Source organism: Canis aureus, chromosome 15 (assembly GCF_053574225.1).
Source record: "Canis aureus isolate CA01 chromosome 15, VMU_Caureus_v.1.0, whole genome shotgun sequence".
Classification (NCBI taxonomy): Eukaryota; Metazoa; Chordata; class Mammalia; order Carnivora; family Canidae; genus Canis; species Canis aureus.
Window position 1 is genome coordinate 32,837,572 of NC_135625.1, and position 22,638 is coordinate 32,860,209.

The 22,638-nt window shown below is 40.5% G+C and overlaps 2 protein-coding genes across 38 annotated transcripts in view; one reads left to right on the forward strand and one right to left on the reverse strand.

The window, feature by feature from the left end:
- LOC144284473 (uncharacterized) overlaps positions 1-15,595 on the reverse strand; it is a 187,032-nt gene extending 171,437 nt beyond the window's left edge. For 2 of the 6 annotated variants that reach the window (XR_013352880.1, XM_077849048.1), the window contains exons 1-3: positions 15,222-15,590; positions 5,602-5,690; positions 2,207-2,303 (exon numbers count right to left, since the gene is read on the reverse strand). Coding sequence is in view for 3 of the 6 variants with exons in the window: in XM_077849048.1 (XP_077705174.1) it covers positions 2,207-2,303; positions 5,602-5,690; positions 15,222-15,375 (340 nt within the window). In the remaining 3 variants the exon portion in view is untranslated. Of the gene's footprint in view, positions 1-2,206; positions 2,304-5,601; positions 5,691-7,946; positions 8,058-11,762; positions 11,839-15,221 lie in introns of those variants that run through there. The other 4 variants (XR_013352882.1, XM_077849046.1, XM_077849049.1 and 1 more) reach the window with 4 other exon arrangements.
- The window catches only part of RBPMS (RNA binding protein, mRNA processing factor), a 172,899-nt gene that overhangs the window by 31,787 nt on the left and 118,474 nt on the right, over positions 1-22,638 (forward strand). The gene's annotated exons all lie outside the window — the stretch shown is intronic.

Genomic DNA, 22,638 nt, shown 5'->3' on the forward strand with positions numbered 1-22,638 from the left:
TGTGGATATTTATAGGTCACCAGTCCTGCTTCAGTTTGAAGACCTGCAGGGCAGCGCTTGGCACCTCTCTACTCTTTGTGTATGTCGCCTTTGGTTGCCTGGTGACCCGTGAGGGGACTGGTGAGGACTGGTCTGCTGGGGGAAGCCTAGGAGGGGTTCTCCGGTGTGGGGTAAGCCAGGCTTCAAGGGGCTGAGGGGAAAACCCACTGTTGGAGGAAGGGCCATTTCTTCCATTGCTTCTCTGCACTCGTTCTTCCTTTTTTCTTTCTTTTAGTTCTTCATTTCTGCTTCTTAGGCCCACTGGTGCCCAGTGGGACCACAGAATCTGTGACGTTCAACTGGTCGAGGAGTGAGGGACTTCCCAGAAAGAGAGTTATCTTAGGTTTGGATTTTCAGGAACAAAGTTATGTGGGTCAGTTGAGAAGACCTGCCTGATGGTGAAGATTGTCCATTGGATCTGCATTCAGGAAATTGAGATGAGCTTTCTTTCCATTGCTTCACGGTGCTTTGAGCTTGGGAGTCCGCCAGTGTAGGTTTTGAATGCGAGTTTCCTATTCTGGCTCTCCTTTGAGCTGTATTATCTTGGGCAAGCTACTTATTTCTCTGAGGTCCGTTCTTCCTGTGTAAATTGGGAATTTCAAGATCTACAATGTAGGGTTGTACTCAGATTGTGGCAATAATTAGCGTGCCCCACTAGGGTTTATCCTGATCCGCGTGTGCACAGTTATCATTTAAAAGTGGATGAGGACAGATTACTGAGAAATCAGTCAATAAGCCTGGATTTTATGACATTGGACATCAAATTATAAATCCATTACTTAAGGTACATGATTATGTGGGATTCATCGATAGATTCAGAGTGATGCTTGCTGGCTGGTGCCTTTTAACTTCTCTAAACTTTAAGTTTCTTTATTTTTAAAATAAGATGTGGGATGCCTGGGTGGCTCAGTCCATTAAGCATCTGCCTTCGGCTCATGTCAGGTCATGATCTCAGGGTCCTGGGATAGAGCCCTGCCTCAGGCCCCCTGCTCAGCGGGGAGCCTATTTCTCCCTCTCCTTCCTGCTCAAGTTCTATCTCTGTTGGTATCTCTTTCTCAAATCTTAAAAAAAAAAAAAAAAAAAAAATGCCTACTTCATGGGATCATAAGGTAATGTATACAAAACATGTGGCACAGTGTCTGGCACAGAATTTGATCTAGAAAGGAAGCTCTTATTTTTACTCTTCAGTAAACCTTAAGGTATGGTAAAATGAGCAGCAATTTATTTTATAATAATGATTGCATTATTGCACCCTCTGTCCTTGGAACCATGACTGTTCTGCTGACAGAATTTTTGACCTTCCTGCATTATTTTCCCAGAGAAGACACAGAACAGTAGCATCAGCCGATTATGAAATAGTAATGCTTTAGTCCATTATTACTTTAGAAATTTCTGTCCTCCTTCAAAGTTAAGGCTACTACATTCCCCAATATATTAGATGAGTCTTAACTGTCAGTATTCTCTGCTCCTATGGTATAAACATATATATATATGTAGAATGACTTTAATTTCTTTATCACTAACATCCAGCACAGTGATGAATGTGTGGTAGGAGAATCCGTAAATGTCTCTTTAATTTTTCCCAAATTTACAGTATTTTTCGTTCTATTGCCAGTTAAAGTATTTTTGTCCTGTGGTGATTATTTCTGGTGTCTTATTTCACATTGAACATTAAATTAACTCTGGATATTTGCCTGTTTAAAGAACATGACTTTTCTTTCTCTGTTTTGTTGAAATAGTGAATTCCCTTAACCAAGGAATTTTGGTAAGATGTAGTGTATTTGTCAAATATGAACTAGGTTTTTCCAGACACTGTTCTGGAATGTTTGTTCATTTTACAAACGTTGTTACTAAGATTACCCTAACAGTCCTATAATGAGGCATAGTTATGATCTTTTTATACCTGAAGAAGTCGCAGAGAGGCTAAGTAACTTGCCTGAGCTCACACAGCTTCCTGATAAGGTAGGCATTTGAACCTGGGCTGCTATTGATGCCAGCACTGGTGGTGCTCCCCACAACTCTGCTCCTTGCTGCCTACCATGCCAAGTACACAAAGGCTCCTCTTTCATGATAACGTTGCCTATATTGCCTTGACCTGAGCACTGCTTTACACATGGCGGCCAGGGAGTTGAACAGCAATAGTGATTTCTGACAACAGAAGAATTACCTGTTGAAATGCTGGTGACATGTGATGTCATGTGATGATGATGATGACAGATGTTGGATTTGCTATTTGTGTTCCACCAGGAGACCAAATTGCCAACCTGTAAATAAGATTTCTTGTGTTCAGACTCCAGGGTGATGATTACCCCTCAGGGGGCAGTCATCCTTTTAATCTGGTGGTAGAAAATTAAAATGGGTTTCACCAAGGGTGGTTTATTTTTAAGGTTTCTTTTAAATATTAGTTGAGAAGTTAATTAAGTACCTGGCCTGGGGATCCAGCTCCTGGCATTTCTTCACTGTTTTTACCATTTATAGGGAAGGTTTTCCTTAGGAAAATTAGATAGTGGAGGGTTTTTAAACCTATTGGTAAATCCTGAACAACTGGGGTTCTGAATTAGTGGTGGGCTTGCATAATGTGACCTGAACAATGTTAGGGAAACAATAAGGATCTTGGATATTAAAGGCCTTTTGAACAGTCTGAAACTAAAATGTGTTTGAGTAAGGCCCAAGAGGGAAGGAAGGCTTTCTCATTTTGCTTGCAATGGAGTGTTTTTTGTTTGTTTTTGTAGTGTCTTAAGGGTTGCGCAGGTATTATAAGCTACATGGAGGTCTGGCTTTAAGCCTGCTTGAAAGCAGTGATTGTTTTTTCGGCCCACTGATCCTTTTGAGAATCTGGTGAAACGTACAGGTATTCTCCCTAGAAAACACACACATGCTCACTCTCACAGTATTGTGTTCATAACCCCTTAAGGGCCACAAACCTAGACTGTAGAGCCTATGGCAGTTCATCATGGAGTCCGATTAACTACCCTTCCTTCTCTGTGCTCTCTTCTGCCTGGATAGCCTGGCTCTAAAATTTGGCTAACTGGTTAGTTTATTACACTCACATTCTTGCTTGCGCCCCAGGACAATTTGTCTTTTAAAGTCTTCCTGACTTTGGGGGAAGCGAATCTCAGAAGAAAAGGAAAAACCATCAAACCCTATCAGATACTGTCCTTGTAGGAGACAGCTGGCAAGTGGATCCTGCTTTCTAGCCACCATAATAAGCCAGATAGGAGCCAGTGCTGAAGGGGGTCCAGTTAGCTAACCTGTAAAAGCTCCCCGTTCCTGCCCTGCCTTCCCTCCCCTCCTGCCACACTGGATTCCCTAAGCTCACTCACCTTTATGTACCTTGGCACATGCTGTCTTCACCCAGAATGCCTTTCCATTCTTCCTGCACCCCAGGAATGCCTGCTCATCTTTCAGTACCCAGCTCAATGCAAGCCTTTCTGAACTCCCCTGGCAGTCTCCCTGGCCCACGCCGCCCTAGCCGTTGCCACAGCAATTTTTAAAGGCCTGGGTTAAAGCACACATAACATGTTGTAATTATTTTTTATATGTTTGGCAGACTCCACCATGTGTAAACCAAGTGCTTGTCTTAATCGTCTTTGATCACCCAGGATTGTCAGGTGCTAGATAGGTTTGGCATCCAGCATTTAAACAGGTGGGCCATGGGGTTAGGATGCCACGATTCAGACCCCAACTTCCTGACTTTGTGATGAAGTTACTTGGTCTTTTTGTGCCTCCGCTTCCTCAGCTGGAGACTTGGGGAGGGAGGGGTAGAGGGTAGAGTCAATGTATGTCATGCTTGGCATACAGCAAAATATTCAAGTGCTAATCGTTGTGATATTTAATCATAATGTTAAGTAGTATTGAGTGAATGGAAAAACTCTTAATAATCCAGCAAAATTGGAGGTTTTAACACTAGACTTACAGAAGTTTAGTAGATTCTGTGTTTTCCAAGTTTAAATTCCAGCATAGATCAGATAAATGAATCTAACATTTGTAAGCCCCCCCCCCCCCAAGAGGCTTAGTGTAGTATACTTCCCTGCAGCCTATTATTCATCTCTGTATTAATGTTAACTGTCATCTATTTGAGGGCCTTAAGCCATTTAGAAGTGGGTACTGTGGGAATAGAACTTTTTTTTTTTTTTTAAAGGAAATAAGTATGTTATTTTGTACTATTTAAATCCATTTAAATGTGTTCAAAAACCTTGTATTTTTCAAATCCCTTTTGGAGCACCCCAGCAAGCTTTGGGAAGAGTAGGGGGTCACCACCATGTGTGTTGCCCGACAGCTAACTCAGTTCTGTAAGAAACCATCAAATGCATTTGCTGCTGCTTTCAAGACAAGTCAAAGGTGATAAGAAAAAGGTCATTCAAGGAGTTCTTCCATTCAGGGTATTTTATTTTGTAGGCAGGATAGAGGCATCCTGCTTGAAGTCATGAATGTAATGAATCCTGTGTTAGAACTGGAAGGAATTCGTCTCATCCAGCCTCTTCTGTTACAAATGAGGTCCAGAAACGATGGAGTGCGTTGCCATATCACATTGTGTCCTGGATGTGGACCGGGGCGGTGGGGGGCACATACCAGGGTGCCTTTGCACCTGCTTTCTGTGCAGGAGTGCCTAACTGGCTTCAAGCACATGGTTGGCTTCTAGAAAGCCTTCTTGGATTCCCTGGGCAGTATCTCCTTTGTGCTTTTAAAACGAAATTTTGCCTAAATTAAAAGCAGTGAAATCCAGCCCTCCTGGAAGGGTATTTAGTCGTCCCCCCCCCCCCCGCCCCCGCTTTAAAAAAAACAAAACAAAACAATTAAGCTAATAACAGTGTTGGAAGCCTTAAACATACCATCTAATGACTGATATATGTCCCCCAGTTTTTGTAGTGAAATACAGAAACAGCCTATAATCTCATTTTGTAATCAAAGTTTAACCAGTTACAGTAGATCTCTGTACATCCTTAAGCAATTGGGTCCTCAAGTCAGCAAGATCCCATTTATCAACTTCTTGCAGTCATCGCCTTTCAGGTTTTGGCTTATTGGTGTCTACAAAGTTTTTAAGCTTAGCAGCCCAGTGAATTATACTATTCTCTCCAGGTTTCCATGTTTTTTAAAAATGGCATACATTTGCTGTTGTCTCCTTTTTCAAGATGTAGGTCAAGGTCAATTTGTGCTTTTTAAATTATTTTTTATTTTAAAGACCTTTATTTTAGCGCAAGTGAGGAGGAGTTGGAGAGGAAGAGAATCTCCACCAGGCTCCCTGCTGAGCACAGAGCCCAACACAGGGCTCAATCCCAGGACCCTGAGATCACTGCCTGAGCAGAAATCAAGAGTCCGATGCTTAGCCGACTTGCACCAACCAGATGCCCCTTTCTACATTATTTTTTTAAAGTGGAAGAGAAAGGGTGCCTTTAAGTAGTAATTTATAAATTAAATGCCCTTGCCACTTTGATTTCTAAAATAGTACTTTAGGTTGTAACTATATAGGGACCCTGTGTGTAAACTCGACAAATTTAAAAAACGTGAAATTGCCTATGTCCCTTTGTCGCTGTTGATGACGTGGGAGAGAATCTTACTTACCGCTATATGCCTATAGTATCTCTGTAGAAGGAGGAACAAGTTGCACATCATGGTTCTCTGCTCTCTTGTGGAATCAAGACGTTTGAGAACTGAAAGCAAAAAAGCAGCTTCGTTATGTGTATCCCTGAAATGTACTTTTGGGGCACACTTTTCAGCTTTTTTTTTTTTTTTTAAGACTTCATTTCTTCATAAGAGACACAGAGAGGCAGAGACATAGGAAGAGGGAGAAGCAGGCTCAGGACGTGATCCCAAGACCCCTAGATCACGTCCTGAGCCAAAGGCAGACTCTCAACCACTGAGCCACCCAGGCGTCCTTACACTTCTCAGCTCTTAGAAATAAAACCAATCTTTTAATGAGTTAATTTTTTTTAAAAGATTTTATTTATTCATGAGAGAGACACAGAGAGATAGAGGCAGAGACACAGGCAGAGGGAGAAGCAGGCCCCCTAAGGGGACCCTGATGTGGGACTCAATCCTGGGTATCCAGGATCACACCCTGGGCCAAAGGCAGGCACTAAACCACTGAGCCACCCAGGGATCCCATGAGTTAATTCTTGATCCATTCCCCCAAAGTACATTACAAAATACATCAAAGAACAGAAATGTTAGAGTGACAGCATTTTTTTTTAAATTACTGGTGTTTAAAAGCTATATTGAGAGACTCATGCTCGAGTTTGAGTAGCTCTCTTATTAATTGACTAGGGTGGGGTGGTCCGAGCAACAATCCTTTAATATGTGCTTGAGAATAAGACAAAACAAGACTCTTTAAGTGAGCAGTGAAAAGTAGAGCAGATAATTGAAATGCAGTAGGTAAGTAATTATTCATGGCTGTGATTTTTTTTTTTTACATATACATATATATAAATTAAAAGTGGTTTTATTTATTTTTAAAAGACTTTATTTATTAATGAGAGACACAGAGAGAGAGGCAGAGGGAGAAGCAGGCTCCATGCGGGGAGCCCAACGCGGGACTCCATCCTGGAGTCTCCAGGATCACGCCCCAGGCCGAAGGCAGCGCTAAACCGCTGGGACACCGGGGCTGCCCTTAAAAGTGGTTTTAAATTAACCAAGGCCTGCTCCCGTTAACTTATCTCTCTTCTCTCTTTCAGTAATGGTGCTTGTCAGTATACTTACTACTGATCATACAGTTCTGTTGCATCAAGTAAGAGTTAAAACTTTTTTTTTTTTTTAAGATTTTATTTATTCATGAGACACACAGAGGCAGAGACCTAGGCAGAAAGAGAAGCAGGCTCCATGCAGGGAGTCTGATGCAGGATTCAATCCCAGGACTTCAGGATCACACCCTGAGCTGGAAGGCAGACGCTTAAACCACTGAGCTACCCAGGCGTCCCTAAAACTATTTTTTAAATAGACTTCCCAAATATCACTTTTTTGGGGGGCGGGGGGAACTGGCCCCATTAACATAATTTGACAGAATGTCTTATACTTCTTCAAACCTGACTCCAATTAAAAAAAATTTTTTTTTTTTTTTTTTTTTAAGAACCTCTACCATCTAATGAGATGCTCCGAGTCTTTGGTTGGATGGAAAACGGTAGACCCTTTGCCTGCATCTCATCTGCATTGTTTTGTTTTTATATTTTTAAAGATTTTATTTATTCAGAGAGAGAGAGGCAGAGACACAGGCAGAAGGAGAAGCACGCTTCATGCAGGGAGCCTGACATGGGACTCGATCCCGGGTCTCTAGGATCAGACCCTGGGCTGAAGGCAGGCGCCCTGTTTTATTTTGTTTAACTCTTCAGCAAGAGAGCAAGAGATCCTTTGCTGGACCTCTGCTGATTCTGGTACTGACCACAGAGATGCTCACGTCTTTCAGGGTCCTTTGGGAGTGTTGGTAGCGGGGGCTACTTAATTCCTTCCTGGGGTGGAATGTGTTTATCCCACAGGAATTACTGCTCTCACTTCTGTCATTGATCTGTTTTGCCTTCCTACCAACCAAACCACTTCCTTAGTTCCTGTGACTGCAACGACCATCTTCACGAAGGCAGTTAAAGTAGAAAGATGGTAACGTGACAGTTGGATGGTAACGTGACAGTTTCATTAATAGTGAGAGTGTGGTGTGCGGGTTTGTATGAAAGATAGTTTACAATCAGAATGATAGCTATTATATAATAAAAGCAAGTACAACTTCTGGCTCATTTGTAACATAGCAAGAGTCGAAACTCATGATTCGTAATTCACTGTTTTATTCTCGTTATAAGGCAAGGAATAAATGGGAAAAATCACTACCCAGTGTTTTGTATTTGGCTAAATTGCAACACAGGAAGAAAACAAAAGAAAAACCCTTTAGCTTAGACATTCCATTGACCCAAGAAAAATCACACACGCTCTGAAAACAACTTTTATTTGGAGAGCTAGACTTTCTTGAGTCTTCCCATGTGGATCATTCAATAGAAATCCAGTGCAAGCTTCTCCTCTAAAATGATGATGTCTTTTGCCTAAGAATAGACAGATGCTTCTTTCAGTATAGAAACCAGATAAGCTGTCCTACAGTGATCCAAATAGCTAGCGGCTTAACCCCCACCCCATCCCCAAACTTGACTAACAACACAGCAATATAATTTTACCGTTTGAAACTTGGCTGACCCAAACGTGAACTTTCAAAGAAAACAAGTCATGACTAAAAGAGATTCCATTTCTTTCCGGGGCCTAATTTAAGATGACTTTCCAGAACTTTGAAAAAACTTATTCTTCCAATGGCTGCTTAATTGTGAAACAAAATAAACACGTACAAGGGAGGCAAAATCTAGAGCTCTTCGTGTTTGGATTTTAAAATACCCCCCCCCCTTTTTTTTTTTTTTTTGGAGGGTGAGTTTTCTGTTTCTAGGGTTGTCATACATAGTTTGGAATAATTGATCTGGCTTTGAGGATTATACTCTGAATTTTAAAGGCAGTGATTTAGGAATAATGGTAATTCATTTCTTAGAATTTGCCTTGTTAGGCTTTTTCTACTATCTCTCTATTCTATGTGCCCTGGTTATCAGAACCACTGAATGATGGTTCTAGGACTAACTCTGGTGGGCTTGGCTTCTAGGCTCTCACTTGTTGCACCGAACCATACCACCTCCCTTCTTGTGTGTACCTTTCCAAAAATTTAGAAATGTGATCCTAGATAAGTAGAACAGTTTTGAGGATCCGTAAGACAGTACTTAAGGTAGCACAACAGAATGTTGCACAGGCTTTGATGTCAGACAGGCCTGGGTTTATTTTTTTATTTATTTTTTTTCTTTTTTCAGGCCTGGGTTTAAATCCACACTCTGCTTTGAAGCTTTTTCTTTGGGTACAGTGACCCTTATTTGTCTCATTTGTAAACCAGGGATAATTATATTTGTAGTGACAAAATCATTGGAATGACTGCATGGCTAGTGTATACATAGGATTAGATCAACTGTCTGATACAGAGTTCCTGAAATGGTAGTTTTGTTTTAAAGTAGGCTCCATGCCCTATATGGGGCTTGAACTCATGACCCTGAGATCGAGTCGGATGCTCTACCAACTGAGCCAGCCAGGCGCGCCCTAGTAGTTGTTTTAATAATTGTCATTATAAATACTGATTTGACCTAATCTTCCATGTTCTAATTTTTGTCACTGTATACATGAGTCTTGTCATGGTTATATATTCTATACGTGATGCCTTCCAAGTGTGTGTTACTTCAAGAATGAAATGACTGAGCAATCATGAATATCAGGTGGTCCTAGACTAGTGCAGTGACTTCTGTGAGGTGATTGAGCCTGTTTTGTCTGCAGTTTAAAAAAGGAAAAGTAGGGACATCTGGGTGGTTCAGTGGTTAAGCATCTGCCTTTGGCTCAGGCATGATCCAGGAGTCCCAGGATCAAGTCCCACATCGGGCTCCCTGCATGGAGCCTGCTTCTCTGCCTGTGTCTCTGCCTCTCTCTCTCTCTCTCATGAATAAATAAAATTAAAAAAATAGGAAACGTAAAAAAACTGAGTCTTGAATCAGTAAGTCACTACCTGTCTAAGCAGTAAAATGAGGGAGCTACATTAGATGGTCTCCAAATTACTAACTCTAGAACTCAGTGATTGGTGTTAAGCCTAGTAATAGAAATGGGATCTTTTAATTTCCACAACCGTTGATGTATCAAGGATTATTATGAGAGTAGGGGTCTTTTGTGCCCACTAAAAACAGAAGAAGTTGGGTGTTTGATTCTACCATATTTGCAAAAGAAGAATCACAACTCCTTTCTTTCACACACACAATTTAGTTCTCGAAGTATAACTTTTTTTTTCTATTGGCAAGTAGTTTATAGAATTCCATTTAACCAACAACTAAGGGCTCTCTCTTATGGAACAGGGAAAGGAAGACCTCTCCATCCTCAAGGAATTTATAGTCTAAGCAAGACTAGATGCTATCAAATGGAAAATATCCTAAAACCTCTAAGGGACACACCTCCATATGGTCCTAGTGGTTGCTAACTCCTTGTCAAGGTGCTAAGTTAGAATATATGTTCCCTGGAGGCCTTTGAAGGTGTGTTGCTCTCTGACTTGGTTAACTCTTCCACACACATAATAGATCTTTGTAATCTAGTAGTACTAGTATTTTACGATACATGACTTCATAGATTTGAAGCCTTTCCTAGAATTTAGAATTCTGTTATCAATAATCCTTAGGAAGGAAGAGTACTGTGTTGATAGACCTGCGGGGGCGGGGGGCGGAGAGGGGACACAGCAGCCTGTGTGAGTGTGTGTTGGGGGGGTATGATGAGTTAGGGAAGACCATCACATCAAGAATGATCTTGAAGAGATTTCAGAGGTAAGTCATTAAGAGACGAAGAAAGAACCTTGGATGAGTGTATTTAAGTCAGCAATGTATTGATCCAGGACAAATTTTTTTGGAACATGGATAAATACAAGAAGGGAACAATTTCTCCAACACTTCCTTGAATCCTTTTTTGGAATTTCTAATAATTATCCCTATTTTTCTTTTAAAGAAGATAATTGCCCATAGTAAAATGGGCTGCCTTGGAGGATAGAAAGCTCTTGGCACTAGGAAGTGTTTAGAGGTTCAAAAAATTAATTACTTCAGTCTCTCCCTCAAGTCAGGACATATTTTCACTTTTCCAAAATTCTGAACAGTTTTTGGCACCAGGAGCTTTCTATGCTGTAAGGCAGCCTGTTTTACTATGGATGGTCCTAATGGTTATACACTTCCAAGACCACCTCTTGACTTCTATGCTTGGTACTATTTCTGCCTAGTTGGCCAACTACATAAAAACTTACTCTTTAGATAAGGAAACTAAAAATATTTTAAATGTGCTGTCAAATTTCTTCTGAGCCTTGCTTCCCACTCCCCCACCCCCCTTTCAGGCTAAATATCTCTACTTTCTTCAACCATTTACATATGCCATAGTTTCCAAGTTTTTATTTATTTATTCATGAGAGACAGAGAAAGGTAGAGACACAGGCAGAGGGAGAAGCAGGCTCCATGCAGGGAGCCCAACGCGGGATTCGATCCCGGTTCTCCAGGATTATGCCCTGGGCCAAAGGCGGCGCTAAACCGCTGAGCCACCCAGGCTGCCCAGTTTCCAAGTTTCTTAACAGACCTGATTGCACACATCTGGGGCTCCAGCTTGTCTCTGCCAGTCTGCAGATAGGATTTTGTGGTCTTGAGCACAGCCCTCGTATGCAGAACAGATTGGCAGCTATCATGTTTCTTGAACATTACTGTTACTTAGGACTACATTAATTTTTTTAGCACATGTCCCCCCATTTCCCTGCTTCTCCAAGGCTGGGATATGTGTGATTTGCCACAGCTTTGCCTCATGCCCTCGCATTCTTTCATGCAGTTACAGTTTGCCTGTGTTTTTGTTTTTAAAAAAGAGATTCATGGTGTTACATTGATAATAGGATTGGGTTTTATACTAGCAGAGATCCTTGCTCATGGGCACTTCATAAATGTTTCCTGAATGTAATTGAGTATGTAATGAACCTTTAAATGTTTACAATCCTTATTAAATGTGTAGCAGTTTGACCTAGAGTTGCCAGGCTTATAGGTCAAACATTAAAATTGATCTTCTCAAAGCCTGCCATTTGAATAAACAAGTTTACTTCAGAAAAATTTTGCATTAAAGTTTCTGTTTGAATATGCACTTAAAAAATTGTTTTTACTGAGGAAATGACTTACCCTGTTCAAGTCTGTCTTCGAGCACAAGTATAGTCTTCATTCCCATCTTCCTCTTTCCTTGCTGATAGTCTGATGGCTTTTGGTAAAATAGTTAATTAACAGAATTCTCTAACAGTCTGTAAAATTTCTAACCCAACTGCTAGTCTTACAATTTTTCTTTCGAAGTTTTAGGATGGTTATTATAACCTTTATCAGGTACAGAATATAATTAGATTCGTCTCTTTTGTCCTACCTGTGCTGTGAGGTTGACTGATACTGTATGTAGAACCAGAAGTTGGTGATGGTCATTATTGCAAAGATTAAGGAAAATGAGAGCAGTCATGTTAGCTGAATGACATTCAGGTAAATGTCATTTTTGAAATGAGAATACCATTTTACCTGAAACTTTTAAGTAAATGAATTGGTTGATCATACTCTTGCTCAAGCAGAAGTTCGATTATCTCTTATGGAGGAATATGAGAATAACTATTTATTTTGGCAATTGAAATTACTTAGTTCTTAATCCCTAACACATGGGAGGGTAAAAGGAGTGGCATTTTAAGTACAGATACTGTGTGTATTAGCCTATCTTTTTTGTTCCCTTTGCATTAGTTGTGTTAGATAGCTTGGATGTGTCACAATTTAGGTTAAGTTTTTGTAGGCCAGGGCTAGAGCTTAGGAAGATGTGGTCTTATTTTAAATGTTTGTTTTTTTTTTTTTTTTTTCTCTTCCCCAGAGGAATATCTGAATTTACTTAGAAGTATCAAAAATAGTCTGATGCCAAAGACTTTTTGGCCTTTCTTATTTTAGATGAAGTTAACATGAGGTATAGTCACCATCCTCAAGGAAATGTTTGGAGGATAAACTTTGTTTGCATCATTTCAAAGCAAATCTCTTTAATCATAAAGCCAAAAGGAAAGGATGTGTTCTTTTTTCCATGTTTCCTGTTGAATCTTAAAACGGAGTTGGAGGAGTCATGAATTGGCAAATTCCAAGAAATGAAGAATAATTTTGATCATAAAGCAAAATCTTTTCCTTTGAAGAGACCTTTCTCAGGGTAGCATAATGATGTGGAAGCACTGACCTTTGATTTACAAAGAATCTTGTAGCACCTGAGAAAGAGACCCTTAAGTAGGCTGACTTTGTAGTGATTGTCTCAAAGAATGTAGTGGTAAGAAAATCATCTGACATTCTGAAGATCTGTTTTTTTTTGTTTTTGTTTTTGTTTTTTTTGAGGGAGAGGAGAGACAATCTTAAACAGGCTCCATGCCTGACATGGTGCTTGATCCCGTGACCCTGAAAACACGACCTGAGCTGAAATCAAGAGCCAGATGCCCTGAGCCACCCAGGTCCCCAATCTGGTTTTGTAAAAACAGAAAAAAGTTCTTCCTTAATCTCCCATTTATTTCTATCTTGTTAATTGTCAGTTCCTTTTTTAAAATATAACTTAAAATTTTAAAATTAGGATTTAAAAAATTTGCCATCTTTAACAATTTTTAAGTGTACAGTTTAGTACTAAGTGTATTCACATTGTGCAACATCTCCAGAACTTTTTCTTGCAAAAGTGAAACTCTATACTTATTAACTCCCCATTTCCCTTCCCACGCGGCCCCTGGCAACCATCATTCTACTTTTTGTTTCTATCAATTTGTCTACTGTAAATATCAAAGTGGTGTTATACAGTATACCTTTTTGTGACTGGTTAATTTCAGCATAATGCCCTGCATATGTCAATTTCCTTCCTAAATTTTTAAGGCTGAATAGTACTCCATTGTATGTATATACCACATTTTCTTTGTTCATTCGTTGATGGGCATTTGGGTTGCTTCCATCTCCTGGCTAGTGTGAATTATGCTGCTGTAAACATTAATGTGCAAATATCTCCTTGAGATTGTGCTTTCATTTCTTTCATATGTACACCCAGAAGTGAAATTGCTGGATCATAGGGTTATTCTAGGTTCAATTTTAAGAATTGCCATACTGTTTTTCTATAGTGGCTGCACCATTTTACATTCCTACTAACACTGCAGAAGGGTTCTCATTTCTCTCCAGCTACCCTTGTTTTCTGGTTTTATTATTGTTATAAAGTAATTGTTTTTAACACTAACTGTAATGATTAAATAATTTAAGTGCCCAGGGGTGCACAGATAGATTTGTGTGCAATCTAAAAAGCTAGAGTTTTAAATGGTTTTTTCACTTTTTTAATAGGTTTGCTGTAGACTATCATTGTTTCTTGATGTTCAGCACAGCCAGTATGGGAATTTTTAACCTAGGTAGAAAAAACTGGAACATTATGGTAGCTAAAGTTGCAGATCTCAAACTTGGCACAACTATTAGGCTGATAGAAAAAAAAAAGTTCAGTAGAACAGATTGTGGTGATAGCATTATTCATGTCCTAAGAGTTCACAAATAACAGGTGAACATACTCAACGCACTGGGATGTTTCTTGCCCATTAATGGAAATGCTCCAGAGACTGTATAATCAAGGAAGATGGATAAGGTGGTGAATCTTTTCGACTCTGTAGTATTTCACTTTTTCTGTCATAATGCCTAATTTCCGTCCTTTCTGTTTCATAATCTAGGTAGTAGCAAAATGTTTCCTTGCTGGTAAATCTGAGCGATTAGGAAACCTGGGTGGCTCAGTTGGTTAAACATCTGCCTTCAGCTCTGGTCTTCCTCCCAGGGTCCTAGGATCCAGCACCAGTGGTTCCCTGCCCAGGGAATCTGCTTGTCCCACTCCCTCTGGCCACCCCGCCCCTTGTGTGTTCTCTCTCTCTCAAATAAGATCTGAGCGATGAACCCTCCAAAAAAATGAGGGCGAAAAATCAAATGTTTTATGTTTGATATGTCATCAATAGTTTGTATCCTCTTAATAAATTGTATCAGAAATAACCTTGTAATCTGCCTCCTGCAGACCGTGTAAGAGAATCAAGTGAATTTATATAGAAAGGCGCTGGAAAGTTTTGGTTTTTGCGGGTTTTTTTTTTTTTTTTTTGCGATTTTATTTATTTACTTATTTTTTCAAAAATTTTATTTATTCATAGAGACAGAGAAGGGAGGGAGAGGGAGAGACACGGGCATTGGGAGAAGCAGGCTCCATGCAGGGAGCCTGACGTGGGACTCATCCAGGGTCTCCAGGATCACGCCCTGGGCTGCAGGCGGCGCTAAACCACTGCGCCACCAGGGCTGCTCAGATTTTATTTATGAGAGACACAAGCGAGGCAAAGACCTAGGCACAGGGAGCCCCGTGCGGGACTCCATCCCGGGACCCCGGGATCACGCCCTACCCGAAGGCAGACGCTCCTCCACCACCACCGAGCCACCCAGATGCCCCCAGGAAAGGTCTGACCTAAGAGCATGCAGGGACTAACCATTTTAAACACTACTTTTTTGGGCCTTTACCTACATCAAATGGAAGTTCCCTCTGGTGATACAGGCAGAGTTAGCCAAAAATATGCCAACAAATTTCAGATTCCTTACATTCCATTTTTCTTCTCCTCCTCCTCTCCAGGTCGCAGTCACTTGTCGCCTTTATCCCCCATTTCGCAGCACCGCGTCCCTGGAAGGTTTTCCTCCCTCGCCCTGTCTCCTCGGACCCTGACAGCTCCAGACAGCGGGTTTCGTGGTGCTTCATCTTGTTTCTCCGAACCTTCTTGGCCAGTCACAGCCTTGTCCATTTTAATTACGTTTCCCCCTCCCCCCCTCCCAGCCCTGCGTCCTCCTGGAAAGCTTCCTGTCCTGCGGGGAGGCCTGTTCCTAGGTCTTCATCTCCCTGCCTGCTTCCGTGCTTTCCGGCCGACGCTCTGCGGGCCCGCGCTCCAGCGGGAGCGGAAGTGGGGCCTGGTGCGCAGCCTCACTTCCGGTAGCGTGGCCTGCGCCCGCCGCCATCACCGGAAGAGCCCGGATACCTGGAAACGTTCTGTTGGAACTTTGTTCCGCGGGAGGAGGGACGAGGCAGAGGGTGGCCTTTTGGGGGATACTAGTGACTGAACTGTGGGCTTCCAAGGAAAGATTTGGCGATTAGCTCACCATACTGGTATGTTATTCTTAATTACCCCCCCACACACACACACTATAACTTTTTTTTTAACCCTGGTATTAGTATGTTCCTTGAAACGTCCCCTTGTGACCGTAAGAACGGTGAAAACGGCATGTCCTTGGACGCCTTTGTTCGTAATGGTAGCAGCAGCTCCCCAGTCTTTTTTTTTTTTTTTTTTTTTTTGAGATTTATTCATGAGAGAGAGAGAGGCAGAGACACAGGCAGAGGGAGAAGCAGGCTCTACGCAGGGAGCCCGACGTGGGACTCGATTCCGGGTCTCTAGGATCAGGACCTGGGCCGAAGGCAGGTGCTAAACCGCTGAGCCCCCCCCCGGGCTGCCCCGGATGTCGGATATTTAAAAATAATAGCCCGACTTTGCCCAGTCTTATTTTTCCTAAAAATGCGTTACTTTCTTTTTCTGAAGCCTGACTGTGGTTTTTAAAAAATTGGAAAGGGTAATAAGAGGACTCAGGTTAATTTTGGTAATCATAGCTGGAAAACCAAAAACCTCATAATATGTGATGTAAAAAAAAAAAAAAAAAAAAAAGTCTTCATAGGTAATGATTAAGAGTCCAGACTATGAACTGCTTGAGTTGCTTTTAAAAAAAAAAATTTTTTTTTTTTTGAACCCTAGACTCCCTTGAACCTTTGTTTCCTCTTTTGCAAAAGAGCTCTTTTCTCATAGGGTTGTGGTGTGGGTAATTGAGTTGAGAGAGTTCTATACTTCTTACCTGAAAACCTTGGGACCAGACGTGCTTCAGAGTCTTTCAGATTTTAGAAGGTAACACAGCCTGTAACCCACAGATGAGACAGCAGGCTCCGTAGGGTCTAAGGTAGCAGCACCTTGATAATTAAGCATAGTCTAGTGAAAGTTACATGGAGTGGGATAAATCAAGACTATTAACAAGTAAACATCATTTAGAGTTGTGCTCTACTGCCCAGTGAGTTTGCACCTACGACCCCTCCTCGCTCATCACAAACTAGGATTTGAGAGCTTTTAGGTTTTGGAGTTGTGGATTTAGGATCTGTGGATCTGTGGATGGAAGCATTTGTAAACACCACATAAATTTTAGTTGTGTGCAAAACTGATTTCTTTCTATACTTTATGACTTTTGGTTTGTCGTTTATGCGAATGTTAAATCTTTGTGGTTTAAAGTGGACACAGTGCAAGCCACACGTAACTGTAGGTATTTTTCACGTATCGCTGTTTTATTTGGGTTTCAAGACCACTCTTTCTAGTTGTGAAAGGACAAGAAGGATAAAGTGGGGCATAAAAGTTCTGTTCCTCTTAACTCCATCTGGCCTTTCCTACCTCCTTATGGAACGTTTGCTTTTGTTTTTAAAGATTTTTACCTACTTATTTGACAGAGACAACACAGGCAGAGAGAGGAATGGAGGTGGGAGCAGGAGAGGCAGACTCTGCTGAGTGGGACTCCTAACTCTGGGCTGGGTCCCAGAACCCGGAGATCATGACTCTACATGGAGGCAGATCCTCAACTGACTGAGCCATCCAGGCACCTCCTCATAGAACTTTTTAAGACCATCTACTTCTAAGATTTCATATAACTTCTGAAATGTTTTGTTGTGACTTTTGCCTTGACTTGCCTTTCTTATACACACACATTAAGTTATGCACACACTGAAAGCTATCCTGTGGATCTTAATCCTTTGATCTATTTTGCTGTTGATGGATCATTTCTGGAATATTTGTTGGTATAGAAAAGTCTAAAGTTTTAAGTAACTTAAGCACTCTTTTTTTTTTTTTTTTTTTTTAATTCATAAGAGACACAGAAGGAGAAGCAGGCTCCCTCTGGGGAACCAGATGCAGAACTCGATCCCAGGACCCCGGGATCACGACCTGAGTTAAAGGCAGATGTTTAACTGCTGAGCCACCCAGGAGCCCCTAACTTAAACATCCTTAAGATTTTCACTTTTCCTTCTTTCTCCCTAATATTTATAATTTATTTTCAGTTTGTCTGTAACTGTATTTGTGTGAGGACTTTGTTAAAGAGGCAGTGAAATCAGTTAAGACATACCAATGTGGTGTACTAAGCATTACTTGGAAAGTTAGGTCAGAATTATCAAAGATCACCCACTTGAAGTAAGTCTTGTTTTTTCATATAATTAATCTATTACTGCCTTACATTATAGTAATTTGGTGTATTAATTTTGAAAGTGACTTTATTTTTAGCAACTCCTTCTAGTTCACTTTCTCATTCATTATGGTTAATTAGTGAGGTAGATTTAGGTCATTTAGTACATTGAAAATAGACTGCTAAAAATCTTTTAGTCCTATAACAAGAAACAGGAACAGCAATTGATAAGGTGGAGCTATTTTTGTTTGATTGCTACTCAGAAACCAAAGAGGTTATTCTGGAAGAAAGTAAGATATCTTAGGTGCTTCTGTTTCTAGTTTCTATTTAAAGATTTAGTACAGGTAGACTAATTTTTTAGTCAGTTTAATAAACTTAAGCTTAAAAGGGGATGATATTTAGTTATAAGAATAACTTCTGGTGTGTATGTGTACATGCATGCAGCAGGATATTAAACTGCAGCAACAAAAAACAAGATGTGGCTTAAACACAACACCTTTCTCACGTGAAAACCCGGAGTTGGTGGTAGGTTTGTTGCTCTGCCATCTTGAAAAGGTAGCTTTCATCTTCTGGTCTAAGATGGCTGCTCCAGTTTCCACCATCATGTCATCTTGACAGCATGGGAGAGGGAAGATGTACTCCCTTTATATAGGCACAACTTAGAACTTGAAGGCGTCACTCCCCACATCACAGGCCAGACTTTTGCAATATAGTCCTAACTAGTAAGCGAGTTTGAGAAATTGTGCGCCCAGCTAAAATGTAAAATAGGAAGAATAGATACTGGAGAATATGGGCACTTGTTGCTAAACTGTATATTAAATGCAGTGTTTAGTTAACTGTGAATAGTTATCGTTATCAATATTTACCCAAAGAAGGAAAGATTCACCTTCTCTTCAGCCATTGGGATCCATAAATTACTAGCCTTGGGTAGCCCTAAAAAAATTTCCTTCCAATCTGTCACATATGGAGAGATATTTCCTAATTCTTAGTTTAAGGAAGACTTTGTAAGGATAAATTACTATTTAAAAAGTGAAACAGATGGTTAAAAAACAAAAAGGTTAGAAAATAAAAGTCCTGTATCCAGCTTTCATTGGGCTACTTCTACAAGTTTATTGTGTCAAGGATACAAAATTGCACCTGCATGGTGTTTTCAACTAAGTAATGTGTCTTAGACCCTTCTCTATATCCTCAATATAGATCGACCTCATTTAAAAAAGAATTATGAAGCATTTATTTGGGGGAATTTTTTAATGTTGCTATTAATATAACTGTCACATACTTCATTTGTGATTACATTTTTTTGCCAGATGATGAATTATAGATAGCTCCCTGGTATAAACAGGAGATTTGAAAAGCCTCTTAGTTCATTTTGTCCTCTTGCCTCAGAAACCTATAGTCTTCTGGTGTTCCTAAGTTTTCTCTGAGCATACACATGTGCTATTAGAAGTAAGTGGGCTCTGCCAAGAAGAAGGAACAAACAAATGAAATGGTTTACAACTACAGTGCCCACTACTAACTTCAGAATGAAACGTTAAAAAGATGTTGTTTTTTAAAGATTTTATTTTTTCACGAGAGAGAGAGAGAGAAGCAGGCTCCATCCAGGGAGCCCAATGCAGAGAGAGAGAGAGAGAGAGAAAAGCAGGCTCCATCCAGGGAGCCCAATGCAGGACTCTATCCTGGATCCCAAGATCACGCTCTGAGCTGAAGGCAGATGCTCAACTGCTGAGCCACCCAGGTGTCCCGATGTTTTCTGATTATAGATAATTTTTGCATAATTCTTTTCTGTTAATTAGAACACTAGGACTTAACTAATTGGCTGCATGTCAGTAAGGCAGAAGACTAACCTGTACTTGTTTCTCACATACCGTTTTATGCTGTAGTATTGAGCATGTGTGAAGTCCTCCTTTGCATAGCCTAGTGTACAGTGTAATGTTCTTGGTGGAAGATTTCAGGATGCTTGCAAGCTGATGCATTCTGAGTATTTGGCCTCTGTGCCCTGTCATTGACATGAGATCAGCACTCCCACTCTTTTCCATTCCTTCTCTTTTCTATGTTGCCTTTCCAAGTCAGGGTACCTTATCTATCAAGTATAGAATTTGAAATGGAAGTAGAAGTACATTGAAGGAAAAGGGTGGCTAGTAGGATTTGGAAGAGTATAGAGAGTGAGCAATGGGTTGAAATAGATGTAATTGTTTAGGGCTCTTGAACTGAGGACTTGATACTCAAGGGTCAAGTCTTGGTTCTGTCACTTCTCTAGTTTTGTTAAAAGTTATTGAAGCTTTCTGAACCTGTTTCCCCATTTATAAAACAGGCAGAAATAAGACCTAGTTTATCTGGTTGAAGTTCAGATAAAATTAATGCATAGAATAAAGTGCTTGATAGTATATTTAGCAAGTCTCATATACAACTCTATATACTGTTTCTTCTGCATGCCTAATTTATCAAAATTTTGTGAGACCATAATCCTAGGTCATCCTGCCTGCCCTTGCTCTGGAGTTGAAGTTAGGCTTAGAAATTGGGGGATGTGGCCCATTGTATATTATGTTCACCCAGCTAGTAATTCTGGAGGAGGACAGAACTTTTGCAGGGGGGGAAACAATGATTAGAACAGTGTTAATTTCACATTATGAGGCTTTTGAAAAGTTTACCATTCTGGCATGTATTCCTTACATATGTTGAGCCTAGTGAAGAATAAATGGAAAGAAATATAGGAAGAGAAAGGAAAATGTGAAAGACCAACTTCCTAACATTTTTAAACTTGAGGTTTTTAGTTAAAACAGGAGATCTCTAACATAACTTTACTTTTCTGACTTGGTCATATGGGACTAAGAAAATGTTCTGATCTTGAAAGAATTTGAATAGTTCCCTTTCTCCCTCTAGCTCTTTGGTCATCAAGTCTGTCCTCTTCACATAGCACCTCCTCTCAGGAGACAGAAGCAAGCATTGTCACCTCTACCCCACACACGTAGAAACTGGGCCTCAGGGAGGAGCCTAACTGTTCAGATGTGACAGGGAGGTCAGATTCTTGGGGATTCCTGCTCCTCTGATGGTCTCTTCAGCATTTTCTCTGAGTACTTTTCCATTGTTTTGGAATGAACTCATTCAGGATCAGAATATACAGTTTTATGGGCAGAATTTGGTTTCAACAGAAAATCATGAAAAATTACAATTTACATTTAGTTACACTCTAAGTCAACTAGGATGTCCTGTTTAGAAGCAAGGCTCCAAGCCTTTTTAAAGAACAGTTTATCTTTCTTTTAAACAAATGGAGGTATAAGAGACACAGATGGAAGGCAGGTTGCCACATCAGAATAAATTAATGCACGGTTTCCTTCTCCCAAATAACTTTCCCTTTTAAAATGAGGGGTGGGAGAATGGATTAAAATTACAAAATTTTAGATTAGTCATTTTACAATCTAGAAGCACGATGACTAGCCAGCATTTTGTTTTTTCTAGCCAGCATTTTAATACCGGTTTTAAAATAGACTGCTTTAAAAAGCGCTGGAGGTAGAATATTCAACCACTTGCATGGTAGCTCCTGAGATTTAATAATGAAACCATTCAGCATGAAATGAATTTATAGATGGACAATGTTGGGGTTTATATTCTCTTCTGAGTAGCCTTAGTTTCAGTCTGGTGGCAACTCTAGATGGTTACAACCTGATCTGTTGGCTTTTTATTCCTTATACCCAGAATGAGACTTCGCAAAGAAGGTAGGACAGACACCGTGGGTGGCCACTGTAAGTAGAGGCCACAGGGTATGAGCAGGATGGCATGTCCATACCTGTGATGTTGGCTGGAAACTCCAAGGTGCTCAGTGAATGGCAACTTTTGGTAGTTTCCCTCCAACCAGCTCAGGTCTTAAGTCCCACCCAATTCAGTCCTAGTTACTGCCTTGGGATTCATGATAGTTGGATTATAGGAAGTCATCACCTAAAATGCCACATAGTATTTCCAGAACTGCATGACTATGAAAAAATAACTGGAGTTGTAAATGCTGGCATAGTCTTCTATAACAATATAGGTAAATGTAGCTATTGATCTGTCACTTCTGGTTTGATTTGGTTTCTCATTGCCTGAAAGCGAATAAAAATGTTTTCTTAGAATTTTTTAAAAATATGTATTTATTTTAGAGAGCACGTGTACGTGAGTTGGGGGATGGGGAACACAGGGAAAAGGGGAGAGAATTCTTAAGCAGACTCCCCTTTGAGCACAGAACCCAATGGGGCGGGCAGGGGGTGGGGGGACTTGATCCAGGACCCCGAGATCATGACCTGAACCAAAACCAAGAGCTGGCCACTCAATTGACTGAGCCACCCAGCCCCTCCTACCCCCTCCCACCCCCAAATGTTTTCTTAAACTGAGAGATAACCTTTCATTTGAAAATAGAAAAACTTTGGAGTTAAAATTATTTTTCTTTAGCCTTTTATGATACTGATGAAAGGCAGGTGTCTTTATTATTTTTTTTAAGTATTTTATTTATTCATGAAAGACACAGAGAGGCAGAGAGAGAAGCAGGCTCCATGCAGGGAGACTGGATCCCCGGTTTCCAGGATCACACCCTGGGCTGAAGGCAGCGCTAAACCGCTAAGCCACCAGGGCTGCCCAGGTGTATTTCTTTAGTAAAAATCCTACTACATATAATAAAATAAGAAGAAACATCAATAAGCATAACTAGCTATCATTTAATATTTTTTTAAAAGTCTACTGCTTTAAAAGTCCTGGAGGTAGAATATTTAATCACTTGCTTGCCAAAAGAAAGGTT